General features: G+C 50.0%; 1 protein-coding gene across 2 annotated transcripts in view; it reads left to right on the top strand.

The window, feature by feature from the left end:
• The window catches only part of LOC140429503 (aldehyde dehydrogenase 1A1-like), a 259,226-nt gene that overhangs the window by 218,674 nt on the left and 17,955 nt on the right, over positions 1-22,597 (top strand). For both annotated transcript variants that reach the window (XM_072516586.1, XM_072516585.1), the window contains 2 exons: positions 4,867-4,969; positions 8,864-9,048. In XM_072516586.1, coding sequence (XP_072372687.1) covers positions 4,867-4,969; positions 8,864-9,048 — 288 coding nt within the window. The remainder of the gene's footprint in view (positions 1-4,866; positions 4,970-8,863; positions 9,049-22,597) is intronic.

The raw sequence follows: 22,597 nt of genomic DNA, 5'->3' as shown, positions 1-22,597 counted from the left end.
CCTCCCTCCCCGGCACTCACCATCCCCCCTCCCTCCCCGGCATTCACCCTCCCCCCTCCCTCCCCGGCACTCACCCTCCCCCCTCCCTCCCCGGCACTCACCCTCCCCGGCACTCATCCCCTCAGCTCCCTTCCCGGCACTCACCCCAGCACTCACCCTCCCCCCTCCCTCCCCGGCTTTCACCCTCCCCCCTCCCTCCCCGGCACTCACCCCGGCACTCACCATTCCGCCCCTCCCTGGCACTCACCCTCCCACCCCCCTCCCTGGTACTCTCCCTCCCCAGCCCCCCCTCCCCGGCACTCACCCTCCCCCTCCCTCCCCGGCACTCGCCATCCCCCCTCCCTCCCCGTTACTCCCCCTCCCCCCTCCCTCCCCGGCACTCACCCTCCCCCCTCCCTCCCCGGCACTCACCCTCCCCCCTCCCTCTCCGGCACTCACCCTCCCCGGCACTCATCCTCTCCCCTCCCTTCCCGGCACTTAGCCCAGCACTCACCCTCCCCCCTCCCTCCCCAGCTTTCACCCTCCCCCCTCCTTCCCCAGCACTCACCCTCCCCCCTCCCTCCCCGGCACTCACCCCGGCACTCACCCTTCCGCCCCTCCCTGGCACTCACCCTCCCACCCCTCCTCCCTGGTACTCTCCCTCCCCAGCCCCCCCTCCCCGGCACTCACCCTCCCCCCTCCCTACCCGGCACCCACCATCCCCCCTCCCTCCCCGGCACCCACCATCCCCCCTCCCTCCCCGGCACTCCCCCTCCCCCTCCCTCCTTGGCACTCCCCCTCCCCCTCCCTCCCTTGTACTCACCCCAGCACTCACACTCACCCCTCTCCCCGGCACTCAGCCTCCCCCCTCCCTCCCCTGCACTCAACCTCCCTCCTCCCTCCCCGGCACTCACCTTCCCCCCTCCCTCCTTGGCACTCACCCTCCCCCCTCCCTCCCCGGCACTCCCCCCGGCACTCACACTCACCCCCCTCCCCGGCACTCACCCTCCCGCCCCTCCCCGGCACTCACACTCACCCCCCCCCCTCCCCAGCATGTTCCCTCCCTGGCACTCACACTCACCCCCCCTCCCCGGCATGCTCCCTTCATGGCACTCACACTACCCCCCACTCCCCCCGCCCTGGCACTGGGCTTTGCATCCTGATTTGCATTCGCACAATTAACAAAGCCATATGTCAAGAAATCATCTTTATACTGCTTTGTTCCCGAATTCAGTTTCTTCTTAATAGATTGTTCACCAGAGGCTCTGGGGCTCTGTATAATGCTCACACCAGCAGTGCTTCGTCCTGACATAGACTCTCCTAAGCAGCTCACTCCAGCAGATTCAGTTGTGAGATTCTGGTCTGTTTGTGTCTCTGGCCCTCTCTTCCTTATTACAAAATGACTCACCTTTAAATCTTCACAGCCCTGTTGCTTACTTGATGGCAGCAACAAAATGGAGGAACATCTCCTCCATGATTTCGCGCCCAAAGCACGGATGCACAGGGCATGTGACAGCATGGCAGCACAATGCTTAACACTGTTGCCTCACAGAGCCAGGGACCTAAGTATAATTCCCAGCTTGGGTCACGGTCTGTGCGGAGTCTGCACCTTCTCCCCATGTCTGTGTGGGGTTTCCTCTGGGTACTCCGGTTTCCTCACACAAGTCTCAAAAGACCTGCTTGTTAGGTGAATTGGACATTCTGAATTCTCCCTCAGTGTTCCCGAACGGGTGCTGGAGTGTGGCGACTGGGGGATTTTCACAGTAACTTCATTGCAGTGTTAATGTAAGCCTACTTGTGATACTAATAAAGATTCTTATTATCAGTGTACGTGCCGGGCTTGTGACTTGCTCTCTGCTGCCACATCTGTCCGGAAAACTCCAGCGTTCGCATTTAAAAGCCAGTTGCCGCCGGCATTCTCAACTTAAAAGTAGGTCATGGCTGGCATTCTTAAAAGTCAGTCGCGGATGCTGGCCGCTTCTCCTATGGACTGGAACAGCGCAACCGATCGCTCCGAGACTCTCCCAACACCTGACCATGACCTACCCACGGGCCACGACTCCCAATTTGAAAAATGCTGATTGTCAAGATGCACGGCAGGAACTCACCAAGGTTCCTTAAGCAGCACCTTCCAAACCCATGACCACTACCATCTCGGAGGGCAAAAGCAGCAAATTCCTGGGAACCCCACCACCTAGAGGTTCCCCTCCGAGTCACTCACCATTCGGACTTGGAAATATATCACCGCTCCTTCACTGTCACTGGCTCAAAGTCCTGGAATTTCCTCACTAACAGCACTGTAGGTATACCTACAAATCAGGGACTGCAGCGGTTCAAGAAGGCAATTCACCACCACCTGCTGAAGGACACATAGGGATAATTAGTGCACGGCAGGTGACTCGAAAGCAGGACAATGCGCTCACATTATCTGAGGGATGAGCTGGTGCAGGATCCTCACATAGGTGTTTACCACCTTCACCTTCGTCATAGGCAAAGCCCACATTTTCTCTGGCCAGCTCAATGGCTCATTTTTCGAACTGAGAGGACCTTAAGTTTTGGCACTTCATTCCTGGTCTGGGACCTCTTGCTGCGATTGTGTGCAACCTTGTGCTGTATAAAGACAGATAGAGAGTGTGAACAAGACACATGCCAGGGGAGATGATAAGGATGCCTGTTACGTGTGGGTGATGAATGGAGCCATGAACAGGTTGAGGATGCAATCTCCAGGAATGAAGCCAGATGGAGATGTCAGAGTATGTGTGAGAGTGGTGATGTCCCTTAAACTGGCAGTGAGTGAGATCAATGTGATGTGTGATTGGCTTGTGAGTGTGTGTGACATGTGAGTGATGGGATGTTTGACTTACCACCGTGGCAAGGATAAGATTATTCATCTTTTTGTGCTGAGTGGTTGTTGTGTGCAGCATCACCTTCCACACATGCTCGAACTCCTGCTGCCAGAGCGGGGTAGAAGTCGTTGCAGTGGGCCTCGAATGTGTCCAAAAGTTATCTAGTGAAGCATCAGTGAACAGGGGCCTGTCATCTTGAAGGCATTCAGAGCCAGGTCTTCAGTGAGGCAGTTCTGGGCTGCATGCATTAAGAATGATGTGCGTAGCTTCTGTTTAAATATGGCACCCAAGGTGAAGAAGCAGTGATCCATGTCAAGACAGGCGAATGAGAGGTCGCCTGCCATCAATCTGCATAAATAGTACAATGGGAAGGAGATGATACAGCACAAAAACCCATCACTGTGGCCAGCAGGTCAAAGACTGACTTTCAGATCTACCAGTGCATTTAGTGCAATGGGAGGAAAATCCTGCCCCCACAGGTCTGTTTTTAAAATAGAAAATAGAAGTACAATTCTAAAGTGGGTGCAGAAACGGAAACATTTGGGGTAAATTTGAACACATCATTGACACTGGCAGGACAGTTTGAGAAAGCGGTTAATAAAGCATACAGAATCCTGGGTGATGTAAATAGTCAAGAGTATAAAAGCAAGCAAGTTATTCTCGACTCTGGTTCAGGAGTAGTGAGTCCAGTTCAGGGTGCCACAGTTTAGTAAAGATGTGAAGGCATGAGAAAGGGTTAGGATTCCAGAGAATGAATTCAGGGAAAGGGGACTTCAGTTATGTGGATAGATTGTACAATCTGGGGCTGTTTTGCCTTGGCAAAGGAAAACTTTGACAGAGGTATTCAAAATCATGAGCGATCTAGACAAATGAGAAATGGTTTCCATTTGCAGAAGGGTCGAGAATAAGAGGGCACTGATAAAAAATGATTGGCAAAAGAAGCCACGGAGACTTGAGGAACAACTTTGTTACATAGTGAGCGATTATATTTTGGAATGCACTGCCTCAGAGTGCATTGGTGCCAATTCAATAGTGGCATCAAAAAAGAGTTGGACAGTTATCTGAAGGGAAAACATTTGCAGGGCTATGGGAAGAAGGCAGGAAAGTGAGGCTGGGTGAGTTCCTTTTGCAGAGAGCCAGCAGGAAATTATGGACTCAATGGCCTCCTTCTGTGGCTGTAACCATTCTATTCTATGATAAAAACATATTTTACTTTCACATGGGCAGAATTAAAAACATTTTTAAGGATTTGGCTAATTGCTTTGCCAGGAACCTCTGTGACTTCTAGTGACCCATGCAACCAATATATTCCCCATGAAGGAATTTATTTTCTTTCATGGAGATGTGAGTGTGGTAAGGGCACAATTTGGTGCTCACATCTTGAGAACGCGATCTAGAACCGTCTTCTTGAACCAAATGCAGTCATGTGGTGTAGATATACCCACAGTGCTGTTAGGAAGCGAGTTCCAGGATTTTAACCCAGTGACAGTGGAGGAGTGGCAACATTTTTCCAAGTCAGGATGGTGTGGTGGTGGGCGACTGCACTTCTCTTCTCAGTGGTAGAGGTCACAGGTTTGGAAGGTGCTGTTGATGGAGGCTGGCGGAATTGCTGCAGGGAATTTTGTAAATGATACATACTGCTGTCACTGTGGTGGAGGGAATCAACGTTTAAGGTGGTGGATGGGGTGCCGGCCAAGCAGGCTGCTTTGTCATCGATGGTGTACTTCTCAAGTGCTATTGGAGTTGCACTCATCCAGGCAAATAGAGAGTATTCCATCATATTCCTGGCTTGTAGATGGTGGGAAGGCTCTCAGGAACCAAGAGGTGAGTTGCCTCCGAGTCTTTGTACCCACAATATTTATATGGTTGGTCTAGTTAAGTCTTCTAATTATTGTTGATTTTGGAAACTTGTTGCTTTAACAAATGGCTGTTGTGTTTTCTTTTGAACAATATTAACCGTATGTGAAATATTTGTAGTGCATTATTAAGTTAAATTAATTTGAGTACAGTATTCACATTCTAATTGTTATTTTTTACTCAGGTTGGTAAACTAATACAGGAGGCAGCAGGCAAGAGTAATCTAAAAAGAGTAACACTGGAACTTGGAGGGAAGAATCCAAACATCATATTTGCTGATGCAGATCGTTAGTATTAAAAATTATCATTTTATTAAATTTAAAATTTAGCAGTTTATTCTTACTGGGTATTTAAGTCCTGCTGGTAAGTTGTATTATCGCCAGGCCCAGTTATCTCAAGAGGATGGTGATGGAGCTTCTGTGGACTTTGACACAGCAATGGGGAAAGATCAGCAATATATGTCCATGTCACAATGTGTGTGACTTGCAGGGAAATTGCAGTTGATGTATTTTCCATTGCCTTGGTGTTCTTGTCTTTCTTTTTGGTCGAACTCAGGAGCTGGAAAGTGCTGGCAAAATGAGCCTTTTACAGAGTTGATGCAATGCATCCTCTAGATTGTATGTACCTCAGCTGCAGTGTGCTCGTGGTGGAGGGAAGGAAATTGAGACCAGTTGCAAGAGAACCAATCAAGCAGACTGCTCTATTCTGGATGGCAACAAGCTAATGCTGCTAAAGGGGAGAGAGAGGTGTTTAGGCCTTTTCTTACTGGAGATGCCCATTGTCTACCATTATATGGTGCAGAGGTTATCTACCCCTTGTAAACCCAAGCCTGGATGTTGCCAGCTCCTGCTGTAAACTGACATGGACTACCTCATTCATTTTCCTTTGTAAGAGTAGGTTCTTCACCTTAATCTCTCAGGTTTTCTTTAGAACTAACGTCATTGAATTTGCAACTTAGCTTTTGAATTCAGATGCATTGAGAGTAAGTTTGAATTCCCACTCCTCTGCAGCGAATTCAGCCACCTAAGTTCAACACCCCCCTGTATAATTATCAGACATGTATATGATGGGCAGCAGCAATCACGCGATGCTCAATTTATTACCTACCGATAAAAGATATAACTAACTACCCATGATGTAAAATCTAATCAAACTAGAATATGTATTGGCCAAAAGACTGCGTGCTTCATTTTATTGTAATGAGATTTGACAAAGCAAATTAAACCCTTATAGAAAACTGTTATGTTCCTAATTGTTATAATCTGAGAGCTAGCTGCTCAATAATGACTTCTTTGAGTTCCACCATTTACAAATGTGGATAGAGTTGAATCAATGAATCTCAGTCTCTTGAAATGAATCTGGCATAAAAACTGTTAATTCAGAAGTCCGGTTGTAATTCATTAACTGTGGCCAAAATTAATTCATTAACCAGAGAGTGATTGTTGCACCTTATTGCCCAAGCCTGCTGGTCTCCATTTGCAGCCATTCTTGCCATGATATACAGTGGTAGCTCACAAACTATGCCAATATCTCACTTAAACTGAGCTGGATTCAGCACTACCAGAACGGCTCACTGAGATTACTTAATGCAATGCAGACTGGTAATAAAACTTCCAAAACAAAAGATACATTTTGCCAAGTTTACTATTTAACAACACATGTGGCCCAGCATTTGATGAACTGCTCTCATTCCAATCGTATTCAGTCGTCATTTATATGATTTCCCAGGGTCCTCTGGTTCGCAAGCTGATGTTGGTTGTTGTGAAACTTATAGCCACAGCAGCCTGGCAATGAGAGGGACCTGACTTAAGGGACTTTGTTGCTGAAATATTTCTGATTTTAAAAAAAATTGTTTTTATTCTCCTTTTTCACATTTTCTACAAACTTTACCCCCACCATAAACAGTAAATAGTAACTGGTACAATGTCAAACCCCTTATCAGCCTCCCACCAAAAATCCCATCCTCCCACCAACCCCCACACAACAGCCCGCATGACAATATAAGCATCAAATTAAAAAAAAAACAGAAAAGGAATCAGGAATCGCCCATGGTCACCATTAACATATATAGTCCAACCCCCCAACTCCCCCCCAGCCCCCCCTGCTAATATTCAAGGCCATCCAATCCCCAAAATTGTACAGCTCATCGAAGTCTGTTCTACCAGGCTCTGATGGCCACAGCCCCTTCCCCCACCTCACTCCCGGCTTAAACCAGCCAGTGTGGAGGCCCCCCGCCGGGTCTCCTTACCCCCTGCCGGGTCCCAGGAAAAACAAAGAACACACAACCCCAGCATAAACACACAAGCCCCAAAGAACCATCATTGCAAAGGAAAGTCCCAACTCTTACCTTGTCCAAATAGACAGCGTTGACTCATTTAGTACACACAACAACATGCCGTGAGAAGATAAAGCTACATACAGCTACATACTCTCCTACCAACCCCCTACCCTCAGTACTAGACCAGTCCTCAGTCCCATTTCTCAATTATGGCACAGCCCTTCTGCCTTCGCAAACACCTCCGCCGCTTCCACCGTCTCAAAGTAATAAAAGTCTTTGGATTTGTAGATCACTCTCAGCTTAGCTGGATACACTATGCTGCACTGCACCTTGCTGTTATACAGTGCCGTTTTCATTCGGCCGAAGGCCGCCTGCCTCCTCGCCAACTCCACCGTAAAGTCCTGGTATATGCGTATACCAACTCCAGCCCACTGCACCTCCCGCTTCTGATTTGCACAGCACAAGACCTTCTCCTTCACGCGGTACCTACGGAAACAAACAGTCACTATTCTTGGCGGCTCACTCGCCTTTGGTATAGGCCTCCATGACCTATGAGCCCGATCCAGTTTGTATCGGGAGGGATCCTTCCCCTCCCCCAACAGCTCCGCCAACATTGTGGCAAAATATTCCATCGTCCTCGGGCCTTCCACCCCTTTGGGCAGACCCATGATCCTCAGATTCTGCCGCCTGGATCTGTTTTCAAGGTCTTCCATTTTGGCTCGCAGACCCTTGGGCTCTATCACCCTCGCAGCTCCTTCCCCATCGAGGTGAGTTGATGACTGTTGCGATAATGCCTCTTCCACTTCCTTCAGTGTCTCACCCTGCTCCCGCACCTTCGCCGCTGCACTCGATACCGCTGCTCTCACCGGGTCAATCCCCTCCTCGACCAGCACTTTCAATACCGCCCCCATCTCCTTCCTCATCGCTTCCATGTGTATTGTGAATTGTTTTTCAAGTTCCACGGCCATCGCCTCAGTCATCTTTTCTGCCGTAAACAATGCGCCCTCCCCTGGTGCCCCAGACTCTGCCTTCCTTCCAGTTCCTGAGCCGACCTTCCCACCCACCAGCGGACCTTCATTGTCCCCTTTTTCACAGCTGTTTTTCTTTGAGATTTGGACATCTCTCTTTATGCCTTCCTACCCTTGTTTAATCAATAGTTGCTCCTGGGACGGGGCATCAAAGCTCCAAAAAATCAATTCTCGGGCGGGAGCCCTCCAACGTGCGACTTCCTGCTACCCGTCGCCACCAGAAGTCTAATTCTGACATTTTTAAGAAATGTCAAGCAAAATAATAGTGTATCTATTATATTGTGTATGGAACAGGAGATGGCAGATAATCTCCCAAAATGTCTATTCTCTGTAAGTAGAAGAGCAATTGGGAACTGGTAAATTTGATTTAAAAAGTTAACTGTTCAGTAGGTTGTTGGAGCTATTAAGATATGCTGTAAAAGCCAGGATCTTCCCCCATTTATGATTAAGTGAGGTTAAGTGATTATTAATAGATTTAAGACTTGCTTTTTACGTATTCGATTCCATGCATCAAATTATTGAATAAAAATTGTGAATACTATCACTTCAAATAATTCTTTCCAAAGTGTAAATGATTATATACTGCGTAAATTGTTATAAACTATGCATGTTAATATTTAACAAATGGACCCAGTCTGTGTAATATGTGTAGAACCTCCATGTGATTTTGCGGTTCTGAAGTGCAGCTTTAATTGTCATTTCATGTGATCATTAGGTTTCTAGAGAAAGCCGATGAGATTAAGTAGAATATATTAACATTCTACTGGAAAGGCAGATATGAACTCATAAATAAATGAAACTGCATTGTATTTCTCAAAATGATGTTTACATTTTCAAATGTTAATGAATATGCCATTCTAACTCATATTTTGCAGTGGATTTTGCGATAGAACAAGCTCATCATGGTCTCTTCTTCAATCAAGGGCAGTGCTGTTTAGCAGGATCCAGAATATTTGTCGAAGAACCTGTTTACAAAGAATTTGTCTGCAAGAGCATTTTATTAGCACAGAAGCGTGTTATCGGAAATCCTTTGCATGTTGCAGTCACCCATGGGCCACAGGTAACAGAGAAAAGGTGTTGCACAGATTGTGCGTAGACTAATTAAAGAGTTAACATGATGCTATAAATGATGAGAAAAAACTTTTAAGTGTCCATTTTCAGAACTCTGACAGTCTGGGAGTGATTCTCCAAAATGGAGCCCAAATGTTCGCGCGGGCACGGGGACGACCGATTCTGTCCCCCACAGGGGGCCAGAACAGCGCTGGAGCGGGACACACCGCTGCAGCCTCCCTTCCCAGCGCCAAATGGTCGCCGCGCCAACCTGCGCATTTGCGGGGGACTTCTTCAGCGCGCCGGCCCCTACTCAACATGGCGTCAGTGTTCAGGAGCCGGCTGCGCAGGAAAGTAGGCCCGGGGGGGGAGAGGCCGGCCCGCCGATCGGTGGGCTCCGATTGCGGGCCAGACCCCATCGGAAGCCCCCCCGGTGAAGGATCGCTTTTCCCCGCCCACAGGCTGCCCCCCGACCCTTCGCACAGAGTTCCCGCCGGCAGCGACCAGGGGTGAACGGCGCCGGCGGGACTCTGTCGTATCCGCTCGGCCCGTCCGGGCCGGAGAATCGGCGGCCCAACCAATTCCAGCGGCCCGCAGCCAGCGCCGCATCAAACGCGCCGGCGCAAATGGTGCCGATTCTCCGCACCTCGGAGAATCGCGAGCCGGCATCGGGGCGCGGTTGCGGCGATTCTCCGGCCCGGCACGGAGCTCAAAGAATCGCCCCCTCTGTCTTTATGCAATATCTATTGTTGATTTTTTTCTACTTAAAAACCAACAATGCTACTGTAGTTTACTTAAATTATGGAGTCTGTTCTTATTTGTTATGATGACTTTCTAAACATAATGAGAATTATTAAATCACAAAAACATGAAAGCATAGAGTGTGCAAACTCATGGACATCCAGAAGGCATTTAATAAAAGTCTCTTATAAGAGGCAGTTAACTAAAGTTGAAACTCATGGAACTGAAGACAAATTATTGGCCTAGCTAGGAACTTATCTGAGTGGAAAGAGACAGAAAATAGAGCTAATGGTCATGGAATCTACATGTGCTATCATCCTACAAGGATCTATATTGTAACATGCATATTCATTGTATTCATTAACACTTTAGATGAAGGGATAGAATGCCAAACATCCAAATTTGCAAATGACACAGAGATAGGGGCGAAATTCTCCCCAAACGGCGCGATGTCCACCGACTGGCGCCCAAAACGGCACCAATCAGACGGGCATCGCGCCGCCCCAAAGGTGCGGAATGCTCCGCATCTTTGGGGGCCGAGCCCCAACATTGAGGGGCTAGGCCAGCGCTGGAGGGATTTCCGCCCCGCCAGCTGGCGGAAACAGCCTTTGTTGCCCCGCCAGCTGGCGCGGAAATGACATGTCGGGGCGGCGCATGCGCGGGAGCGTCAGCGGCCACTGACAGTTTCCCGCGCATGCGCAGTGGGGAGAGTCTCTTCCACCTCCGCCATGGTGGAGACCGTTGCGGAGGCGGAAGGGAAAGAGTGCCCCACGGCACAGGCCCGCCCGCGGATCGGTGGGCCCCGATCGCGGGCCAGGCCACCGTGGGGGCACCCCCCCGGGGTCAGATCGCCCCGCGCCCCCCCCAGGACCCCGGAGCCCGCCCACGCCGCCTTGTCCCGCCGGTAAATAGGTACTCTAATTTACGTCGGCGGGACAGGCAATTTAGCGGTGGGACTTCGGCCCATCCGGGCCGGAGAATCGAGCGGGGGGGCCCGCCAACCAGCGCGGCCCGATTCCTGCCCCCGCCGAATATCCGGTACCGGAGACTTCGGCAACCGGCGGGGCGGGATTCACGGCAGCCCCCGCCGATTCTCCAACCCGGCGGGGGGTCGGAGAATGACGCCCAGGATAAGCAGTGTGGATGGACGCATAAAATTACAAAGACATTGACAGATTAAGTAGATGAACAAAACTGTGGCAAGTTGGTTTCAAATGTGAGACCATTCACCTTAAACCAAAAATGGTACAGTAAGACGTCTTACAACACCAGGTTAAAGTCCAACAGGTTTGTTTCGAATCACTAGCTTTCGGAGCACTGCTCCTGAAAGAGCAGTGCTCTGAAAGTTGTTTTTTAAAAAAAATTAGATTACCCAATTATTTTTTCCAATTAAGGGGCAATTTAGCATGGCCAATCCACCTACTCTGCACATTTTTGGGTTGTGGGGGCGAAACCCACACAGACATGGGGAGAATGTGCAAACTCCACACGGACAGTGACCCAGAGCCGGGATCGAACCTGGGACCTCAGCGCCGTGAGGCAGCTGTGCTAACCACTAGGCCACCATGCTGCCCTTAGTGCTCTGAACGTTAGTGATTCGAAACAAACCTGTTGGACTTTAATCTGGTGTTGTAAGACTTCTTACTGTGCTCACCCCCGTCCAACGCCGGCATCTCCATACCAAAAATGGTAGTACAGGGTACTCACTAAATAGTGAAAGGCAGACACAGTGAAACTCCAAAGAGACTCACACACACATGCTCATCCTCATGCACATACCTACCCTTGCACCACACACCCTTGCACCACACACACAAGGAAATTTGGCATGTCAACTACGACTCTCACCAACTTTTACAGCTGCACCATTGAAATCATTCTTTCTGGCTGTATCACAGCTTGGTATGATTCTGCTCTGCCCAAGACTGCAATAAGCTACAAAAGGTTGTGAGTGTAGCCCAGTCCATCACGCAAACCAGCCTCCCATCCATTGACTCTATCTATAATTCCCGCTGCCTCGGAAAGGCAACCAGCATAATTAAAGACCCCACTCACCCTGGACATACTCTCTTCCACCTTCTTCCGTCAGGAAAAAGATACAAAAGTTTGAGGTCACGCACGAACCGACTCAGGAACAGTTTCTTCCCTGCTGCCATCAGATTTTTGAATGGACCTACCTCGTATTAAGTTGGTCTTTTCTCTACATCCCAGTTATGACTGTAGTCTCTCCTTCCTTCCCTATGTACGGTATGCGTTGTCTGTATAGCATGCAAGAAGCAACACTTTTCACTGTGTACTATTACATGTGACAATAATAAATCAAATCAAATCAAATCAGACATGATCCATTGCAAGTTCTAATGGAAGCTCACCAAGTAGAAATGTAACTCTGTTTTTTTCCCCCAAATCTGCTAATGATCCTACTGAATATTTTCCATGTTTTCTGTTTGTATTTCATAGTTCCTACATCCGTAGCTTTTGCACTTTGTACTAACATGTTAGTATTGGACAATGATCACGGCATGCATGCAGCCTTCAGGAATCCTTCCAAATACAAAGGGGCGAGGTTTGAATTAAATGGAGTGACCAGCACAGATACTTTCCTCTCCCACCTTTAGCGGGAGAGCAGCAAATGTTGTCTGGGACATTAATACCTGCTTAGTGGCATTAAAATATACCATGCAATGGTTACACAAGGACGGGATTCTCCGTCCGCACCCGCCCAGTGACTGGAGAATCCCGCCCAAGTTCAATGGACTTTTCCATTATCTGCGTCTCGCCCGTGGCGATCTTGCGGCGGGCGGGACGGAAGAATCCAGCCCAATATTTCATATTCCTGTCTCTCCTCATTTTTGTTTGTTTATGTTGCTGAATATGTACCTGTAATATTGAGAAGCTCTTCTGTACCTCAAACATGAACCGATCATTTTTCTCAGACTTTATGGATTCTCCACTCCCGCGCCGAAGTGGCCGCGCCGTCGTGAACGCCGTCGAGGTTCACGATGGCGCGAAACAGCCCCAGTCCCGACCGATTCAGGCCCTGACAATGGGCTAGGATCGGGGCCGCGTCACCTACACGCGCCAGGCCTTGTCGCCCGCGTAAAAGCGGCGCCGCATAGATGACGCGGCCGGCGCCGCATAACGGGCGTCATCCGCGCATGCACGGGTTGGCCGGCGCCAACCCGCGCATGCGTGGTTGCCGTCCTCTCTAAGTCCGCCCCGCAAGAAGATGTCTGACGGATCTTACGGGGCCACGGAAGGAAGGAGGTCCTCATTCAGAGAGGACGGCCCGACGATCGGTGGGCACCGATCGCGGGCCACCCCACATCTAAGGTACCCCCCGGTGCAGGATCCCCCCTCGCCCCCCCGCAGGCCGCCACCCCAGCGTTCACGCACCGCTCACGACTGCAGCGACCAGGTGTGGACGGCGCTGGGGGGGAACCCGCCGTTTTGGCCTGGCCGCTCGGCCCATCTGGGCCTCAGAATTGCGGGGGTGCCGGAGAATCGCCATTTTCGGTATCTCCGGCGATTTTCCGGCCTGCGGCCCGCGAAACTCGACCGGACCGTTCCCGCCGCTTGGGAGAATTGCGGGAGGGCGTCGGACCGGCGTCCCGGGAAATTTTGGCAGCCCAGGCGATTCTCCCAACCGGCGTGGGAGTGGAGAATCGCACCCCACGATCTATTGACAAACTATGGGCGTCATTCTCCGACCCCCCGCCGGGTCGGAGAATGGCCGTAGGCTGCCGTGAATCCCGCCCCCGCCCCCGCCGAAGTCTCCGGTACCGAAGATTGGGCGGGGACGGAAATAGGGCCGCGCCGGTTGGCGGGACCCCCCGCTGGATTCTCCGGCCCGGATGGGCCGAAGTCCCGCCCAGAAATTGCCTGTCCCGCCGGCGTAAATCAAATCTGGTATTTATCGGCGGGACCAGGCGGCGTGGGCGGGCTCCAGGGTCCTGGGGGAGGGCACGGGGCGATCTGACCCCGGGGGGTGCCCCCACGGTGGCCTGGCCCGCGATCGGGGCCCACCGATCCGCGGGCGGGCCTGTGCCGTGGGGGCACTCTTTCCCTTCCGCCTCCGCTATGGCCTCCACCATGACGGAGGCGGAAGAGACTCTCCCCACTGCGCATGCGCGGGAAACTGACAGCGGCCGCTGATGCTCCCGCGCATGCGCCGGGAAACTGTCAGCCGCCACTGACGCTCCCGCACATGCGCCGCATTTCCGCGCCAGCTGGCGGGGCAACAAACGCCATTTCCGCCAGCTGGCGGGGCGGAAATCCCTCCGGCGTCGGCCTAGCCCCTCAATGTTGGGGCTGCCAGCTGGCGGAAATGGCGTTTGTTGCCCCGCCAGCTGGCGCGGAAATGTCATCCCCAGGCGTTCAAAAGGTGGTTTAATCCACGCCGGCGGGACAGGCAATTTATCGGCAGGACTTCAGCCCATCCGGGCCGGAGAATCACGGGGGGGGGCCCGCCAACCGGCGTGGCGCGATTCCCGCCCCCGCCAAATCTCCGGTGCCAGAGAATTTGGCAACCGGCGGGGGCGGGATTCACGCCAGCCCCTGGCGATTCTCCGACCCGGCGGGGAGTCGGAGAATCTCGCCCCAGATCACAATTGCAATTTTGAGATGTAAATGGATGAATCATATCCCACTCGAGCCATAAGATATTGGAGCAGAATTAGGCCTCTTGGCCCATCGAGTCTGCTCCGCCATTCAATCTATTTTTCTCATCCCCATTCTCCTGTCTCCTCCCAATAACCCCTGATCCCCTGATTAATCAAGGACCTATCTGTCTCTGCCTTAAAGGCACTCAGTGATTTGTCCTCCACAGCCTTCTGCGCAAAGAGTTCCACAGATTCACCACCCCTTGAAGGAATCCTGAATGCTGCTCAGAATATGGGAAGCTTTTTTTGTAACTTGTATTTTAAAGTTCTGGGGCAGGATTCTCCCCTACCCGGCGGGGTGGAGTGCTGTGAACCACTCCGGCATCGGGCCGCCCCAAAGGTACGAATTTCTCCGCACATTTAGGGGCCAAGCCCTCACCTTGAGGAGCAAGCCCCGTGCCAGAGTGGTTGGCGCGCCGCCAGCCGGCGGGCAAGGCCTTTGGCGCACGCCAGCCAGGGCCGAAAGGACTTCGCCGGGCGGCAGAAGTCCGCTCATGCACGGGAGCGTCAGCAGCTGCTGATGTCATCCCCGCGCATGCGGAGGGTGGGGTGTCTCTTCCACGTCGGCCATGGTGAAGACTGTGGTCGAGGCGGAGGAAAAAGAGTGCCCCCACGGCACAGGTCCGCCCGTGGATCGGTGGGCCCCGATCGCGGGCCAGACCACTGTGGGGGCACCCCCAGGGCCAGATCGCCCCACGCGCCCCCCCCCCCCCCGGACTCCGGAGCCCGCCTGCGCCGCCTAGTCCCGCCGGGAAGAGAGATGGTTTGATCCTCGCCGACGGGACAGGCATTCCAGCAGCAGGCCTTCGGCCCATCGCGGGCCGTAGAATCGCCGGGGGGTGCTCGCCGCACGGCGCGCCGCGATTCCTGCTCCCGCCGAATATCCGGTGCCGGAGAATTCAACAACCGGCGGGGGCGGGATTCACACCAGCCCCCGGCGATTCTCTGACCCGGCGGGGGGTCGGAGAATCCCGCCCCAGATTTGAGTGAGGTCTGTTAATGATCAACACCACCCCACTCCCTGCCCCCACCCAAGCCCTGACTATATATTGGCATTAACAGTGGATGGAAGGTGGATGTATCCTATCCAATAACTGCCCATTGTGTGCCCCCTCAAATGAAAATCAGCCTAATTACAGAGAAGACAGTGGCCTACTGGTAATGTTGCTGGCCTAGTAATGCAGAAACCCCAGCTAATGCTCTTGGGACATGGCTCAGATCCCACAATGGTAGCTGGTAGAGTTTGAAATCAGTTTTAAAAAGCTGCAATATAAAGATAGTCACAGTAATGGTGACCATTAAACTATTATCGATTGTCATAAAGAAAACAACCTGGTGCACTAATCTGCCATCCCTACATGTGACTCCAGACCCACAGCAATGTGGTTGATTCTTAACTGCCCTCAGAATAACCAAGCAAGGGCAATTTGAGATGGGCATCTGAAATCCTATTAGGAATTTGACATTGAGTTTTCATCCCAATCTGAAATAAAATCAGATGAAATTGTAGATCTATGGTACATGTGGGATAGGTTGCTTACTGGTGTTGTCAAAAGCAGGACTAGGCCACAAGGGACTGTAGGCATCTCTCTCCACTACTGAGAGACAATTGGTTATATAGCTTGAGAAAAACTATTCCACATTAAGCTTGGGGAAAGGCAAGGAGGCAGGCCTTGATGAACTATCACATCCTTCTGTACCACATTGTAGCCATCTAACCAACTGAAGCTAACCAATTCCCAGAGTACAAGTGCATTTCAAATTTTAGTATTACTCTAACCACAACTCGGCGATTAATCATTGCCTTTTATTAAAATATAATGCAATTGCAATATCACTTAATATCTCACTTAGCTGTTAAATATAGGATATAGGTTTTGTAACGATCCCATTTCACTGAAATATACACACTGGTCTATTCTTTTATGTTAATGTCACAACGTCACAGAATTAACTTAATGTGACAATGGAATGTGCTGTGGAATGTAGGAGTGCTTATTATCGCTGTTTAAATATGATACTGCAACAATAAACTTGGTCACATCATTCACTGCAGTATTATCTGGCAACTAGAGATTGCAATAATTGCAATACATTGTCTTCCCAAGACACGGAGTTATAGGAAGTCTACTGAATTATCATTTTGATTTAGACAATTAGTGACACAGGGCACACTTTAGCAGGCCCCTGAGCCACGGGCGCAAATCCTGTCATGGCCACTAAATTTGTCAAGGGCCAAAAATCTGCGGTGGCGACATTTCAGAACACAATCTTCCCAAGGTCTTCCCAGTGAGGCAATCAGGCACTAGTCATGGGGTATTTGAGGCATGGCAGAAATGGAGGGGTGCAGTTTACCAGGACAGAGTGTCTTTTTGGGTGCATTTAGTGGGGTGTTTCTTAGCCCCACTATTTAACGGGACTTTACTGTTTTTGGCCAGATGAGGAACCCCCGCCAAGGTCGCACTTACTTCAATTCCTGCACTGACAAGCTCAGCTCGATAGCGCAGGAAGACTCTTCGCGGATCAGGGGACCAGCATTTGACCCCCTCAGCCACCCCACCGCTGCTTCCGGACAACCCCCCCCCACTTACCTCCTAGGGGGTCCTTGAGCCCCTGATGCCAGGGTGCCTGAGTGACCGTGCCAAGGTGCCAGTCTGGCAGTGCCAAGGTGCCTGCATGCCAGCAGGAGTGCCAGGGTACCACCCTGCCCAGAGACTGACCACCCAGGAGTCTCTAATGGCCTGGGAGACCACCCCAGGTGCCATTATGCCTTGGTATCTGTAAAATTCCAGACACTTTGACCAGTTTATTATTCAATTTATCCAGGTTCCCTTATTTACAAGATGAACAAAGGACTGACACAAGTTCACAATTTATCCTAAGTTTATATTAACTATCTTATCTTAACTATAGTATGCCTTAAGAACCCACCCCACTTCCCATCTTCGGGTACATTGTCCATATGTAACCTTATCCCATACAAGGTGATCTAGGTGCCAGAAAGCCTGGCTTCATCAGGGCAATCCACAATAATCGATCTATTTGAATGGGACTGTATCTTCTAATGTCTTGTTTATAGGGCAGTCACAGACTTGCCCGGGCTCTCTGTCTCTGTCCAGTGTATTCAAACTTGGCTGTTCGAATTCCCATCAAGCATGTCTGAGGTTTAATTTAAAATGTCCAATTCTCAATTTAAAGTGTCCAATTCTGCATCAGGCTAAAATTCAGGCCGTTGGCCATTTTATCACAGCCTGGCCCAGGTTTGGGGAAACCAGTGCTAACTGGCGCTCTGGCGAGGTCTCCAAGGCGAGACCATTAGTTCCCGGGCCCTGGGAGAATATAGCTCAGACATTTTTAAATGAGCATAGTGGCTCATTTAAATATGTTAATCTGAATCTCGCCCAGCGAGGACGAGATCCAGATCGCGACGTCTCACGGGGTCTTGTTAAATCCCACAAGGCATTTTGAGCGTCGCGTCAATGGCCTCTCAATGTCACCAAGTCTGGCGCGATGTGGCCATTAAATCGCGCCCGATGTCTCTGAATTATGCAGCCTGACCAAGAAGGATGCCTATTATTCTGACTCTTTGTGAAGCAGATGCCTGCTACCATTCTGGAGACTCATGCTCGTAACACTAACCCTTAGTAATATCAGCTGCCCACAGTCTCAAAGTCAAAGAATAGGATGAATCCTCAGGTTTCACACCTCAAAATTCATTTGCACAGCATCAAGAGGCAAAAAGGTCACCTTTCTGCCATGACCCAAATGACTACCAGTCAGGATCCAGCAGCTCCGCAAAGCAGACATAACCATCCAGTTGACCTTGACCAGACAAGTCTAAGTGGGGAGGGCATAGGCTGGAGCCAGTCATGTTCTGGAAATGAACTGTTTGCTTCAGGAAAGATCTGTCTGTCTGTCTCCGGTTCTCTCGCTTAAAGTTAAAGCTGTGAGCAACAATAATATTTAATGTAGTGACATATCAAAATGTGATGAATGACAATGTTCTCCAACTACTAGTGCCTAACTTCACCCATGCCCACGCTATGCCTCTACAATTCCTTGGTCTTACAAACCCTCCCACTACGTTTAGGTGTGTTCCCAGGATGCATGCCAGAGGTGGAGGTGGCCTGCTGCCTTCCACGCCTTGTTGCCCGAAATGCCATTAGCAAATGTCCTTTGGAGGACCAAGTCCTAGAGGGCCTGGCTTACTTTTGTGTAGAACTGGTGTTGTAGTATCACACTGTTCTGTCCGCAGTTCCTGAGTTGCACTGGTCCCAGGAACGAGGGATTCAGATTGAATGATCACTCTTAGAGTGTCCTGGGTGGAAGGCCCCTGGCTGTGCTCCAACAGATCCTCCTCTCTCTGGGTGCTCATGGGCCCCTCAGTTATTTTATGGGATGGTGGGGCTGCTGGAGTGAGCTCCAAAAGCCTCAACATCATCTACAAGGCAGTAAAAATGTAACATCTATTTTTTTTAATTTTCCCCAAAATTAGGAATGTTCAGTTTATTCACAAGGTTCCCATTTTGGTAACAAATTATGCAGTAATTGGCCAGAATTTTCCAGCCACTCCGCCAGCGGAATCTTCCAATCCCGGCAAAGTCAATGGATATTTGAATAGCTTGCCGGATCTGCCACGGTAGGGCCCGAAATTCACAGTCAATTAATGTTATGGCAGGAGCAATTTTAACTCTTTGCAAGGATCAAGTTATTTCTTGTATAAGCAAACCTCTTTTTCTTTAACTTGCAATGTTCTGAACGCAGTGGAAGATTCAGAATGAGACAAAACAGATTTAGCTAGCCTTAGAAAGTTACTGTACTGTATTTAAATAGGCAGTTTACCTGAACTTGGCATCATCCCATGAATCTTTGATTAGTAACTCAAAGGAAACTTGGATCACAAACTCTCATAATGCTAGTCTGTGTTAAGGTGCACTGAACCATCACTTTCATCTGAACTGCTTATTTAGACTTGTAATAAGATGATGAATGACTGTATCATACAATTGAAACTCTTGAGAGACTTAGTTCTCATCGCCCTCATCAATTCAATCATATTCCTTCTCCTGTGCTAAGTTGTATTTGTAAAAAGCAAAGCAGGATAGAAGCCTGTAATAAGTGAGTACAATTCCTTGTCATTTTGGAGACAGAAGTGAATGAAAAGTTCTGGCAGTGTACAGTGCTTCAGAGGGAAGTCATGAAGAGAGAGGAGGTCAATTAACTACTGTAGGCATGGTGCCACCAACCTCACCATCTCCCATATCAAGGGTATCGTACCTCCCCACAAAATGCCTGAGCTGGTTCACAAAAGAGGGGAGCCTCGACTGACCCTAGTTTGCTGGCCATTGGGCACAGATGAGGTGAAGTAAGAGATGTGGGGATGTGAGGTTATTAAATTGAACGAGGGCTTAGACGTTCTCCATCCATTACTTGTGTGTTAGGGGAGCTGAACAGCCATAAGGTAGGATAAGGGGTAAACAGCTTGTAAGCATCCTTTTTGTGGTAATGAGTGCTCTTGGAGCTCCAAAACAGTAACTGCAATATGCAGCACATTTGTGGGGTAAAGCACTTTGGGTGGCATCTTGTTGTTGCCAAAAGTGCAGTGCACGTGCAGTGAATCTCCAGCTGATGTATGCCATGCAGACAAATCATAATGTCAATCAATGTGCAATTCTATACTGGTTAGACAGATCATCGACTACTTATAGGTTAGTTGCTTGGTGGTTGGTTTCCTTTTGCTGTTGCTTCGATGTGAGATGTGTTTGATGCTTTCTACAGTTATTTCAAGTTAAAACAGCCATCCAATATTCCTGTCTTATCTTCCTGTCCTTCAGTATTTGTTGAATCACAGAGACTGCAGAGGCGTTTCCTGCTCATTTAGCTCTTGCAGCAATTAGAATCTGCCAACAACCAATTCTTGCACCAATGGATATGCGAATAAGCAATGCACAGAAAGCTTCCATATATCTCCCTCTGGAGGCTTCCGGGCAGATGTAATGCAAGAAGGGAAATTCATTGGGGCTGATTCAGCTGCACTGCCGTAACTTTGCCAGATGTGCCCGTTACAGTTTTAGAGATAGAAGAGCTTCAAGAAAGTTCCCATTCTCTTTTCTTAAAGGTGTCACAGAACTGTAACCTGCAATGGGGAAAGTTAGTGCCATAACTTTTTTAAAAAACATTTCTTTGGATTTGGGTGTATGATGTCTGGGATTTGTCTTGAGAAGGTGGTGGCCATTTCTCTTGATGAGTGTTTGCTTGTATAATTGAGTAGATAGACATCATTAAGATTCAACCGCATGCAGGCCAGAGCACAAAGAAGTGCTAAGTTCTAGGTTCCTTCCCTCAAGGACATCAGTGAATCAATTGGGTTTTTCCAAAGAAAGCACTTAGAACCTAGCCTAACTTATGCTAACTTTCTATAAACCCTTGCCTCAGTCATCTACCCAACAGCAGTAGTAGAATCAGTCATGGGTTATTTTCCCTTGACTGAGTGGAAGTGTATTTAAGAGTCAACTACATTACTGTAGGTCTGGAGTCACAGGTAGGATGACAGATTTCCTTCTCCAAGAGACATTAATGAACTAGATGTGTTTTTACAACAATTAATAATGGTTTCATGGACATCATGAAAATTTTACTTCCAAATTTTTATTGAATTCAAATTGAATGATCTGTTGAGCTGCTAGCAGAAAAATACTTTTCACTGTACCTCGGTACACATGACAATAAACCAATCCAAGAATTTCACCATCTGCCATGGTGGGATTTTACCGTGGGCCTCTGGATTACCAGTTCAATACCACTATGCCACCACTTCCCCAGATACAACAGAATGATTGACAGCTAAAGCTTTAAGGTTATAGGCCAAGTGCTGGAAAGTAGGATTAGAGTAATTTTGTTATGCAGATTCAATGGGTGGAAGGGCCTCATCTGTACTGTGTGGCTCGATGACTTAAGAGCTATAAATAGTGCGAGGCAAAGTATCTTCTATTTTTTAGAGGTACTAGGGCAATTTGTTTAACTGCCCAGCCCCTTTAAATATTTTTGCACAGCCGTAACATAAAGGGGGCAACTTCTGCACAGCCTGTATGGGAACTTCCAGGTTTCTGTGTTGCTTCGAAGGAATATTGGTGGGAGAGCTATGAAACTCTTGGAGAGGAAAAGTGCACAAGGTAAAGGCAGCTTCAACAGTAAAATACAGGAAAATACTTGTTAATACAGAAATCTTGGGTGGAATTCTCTGACCCTCGCCGGGTTGGAGAATTGCCAGGGGGCGGTGTGAATCCCACCCCGCCCCGCCGATGCCGGCTGCCGAATTCTCCAACGCCGGATTTCGGGCAGGGTCGGGGATCATGCCGCGCCGTTCAGGGGCCGCTGCCAACTGCCCCCCCGGCAATTCTCCAGGCCCCGATGGGCCGAGCGGCCGCCTGTTTTCTGTCAGTTCCGCCGGCGTGAAATAGGCATGGTCCATCCCGGCGGGATCTGGCTTGGAGGGCGGCCAGCGGGGTCATCGGGGGGGCACGGGGGGATCCGGCCCTGGGGCGGGCCCCCACAGTGGTCTGGCCCGTGATCAGGGCCCATCGATCTGCGGGCGGGCCTGTGGTGTGGGGGCACTCTTTCCCTCTGCGCCGGCCTCAGTAAAGCTCTGCCATGGCCAGCACGGAGAAGAAACCCCCTGCGCATGCACAGGGATCACGCCAGCGGTTCTGCACATGCACCAGAACATGCTGGTGCTCCCATGCATGCGCCATCTCGCGCCGGCCAATGGAGGCCCTTCGGCGGCGGTTGGCGCGGCGCCAACCACTCCAGCGCCGGCCTTGCCCCCGAAAGTGCGGAGGTTTCCACAACTTCCGGGCGGCCCAATGCCGCAGTGTTTCACGCCACTCTTTGGTGCCGGTACAGCCCGCCCGCGAGCTGGGGGTGAATCCCGGCCCTAAAGTCAGATAGATCATCTGATCATTTCACTCATTTTGGTGGGACGAGGCTGTGCACAAATTGATCATTTGTCCACGTAACTTTTACTGTGACATTCTCAGGGATATCCTGAGCGCATGGAATGTACAACATATAAAAGCAAGCTCTTTTTTTTTAAGATCAGAAAAACACAGCATTGGAGGGAATTTGGTTGTGGGAGCCAGCGACTTCACCCCAATCTGA

This window comes from Scyliorhinus torazame, chromosome 9 (assembly GCF_047496885.1).
Source record: "Scyliorhinus torazame isolate Kashiwa2021f chromosome 9, sScyTor2.1, whole genome shotgun sequence".
NCBI lineage: Eukaryota > Metazoa > Chordata > Chondrichthyes > Carcharhiniformes > Scyliorhinidae > Scyliorhinus > Scyliorhinus torazame.
This window is presented reverse-complemented; position numbering and strand designations above follow the sequence as displayed.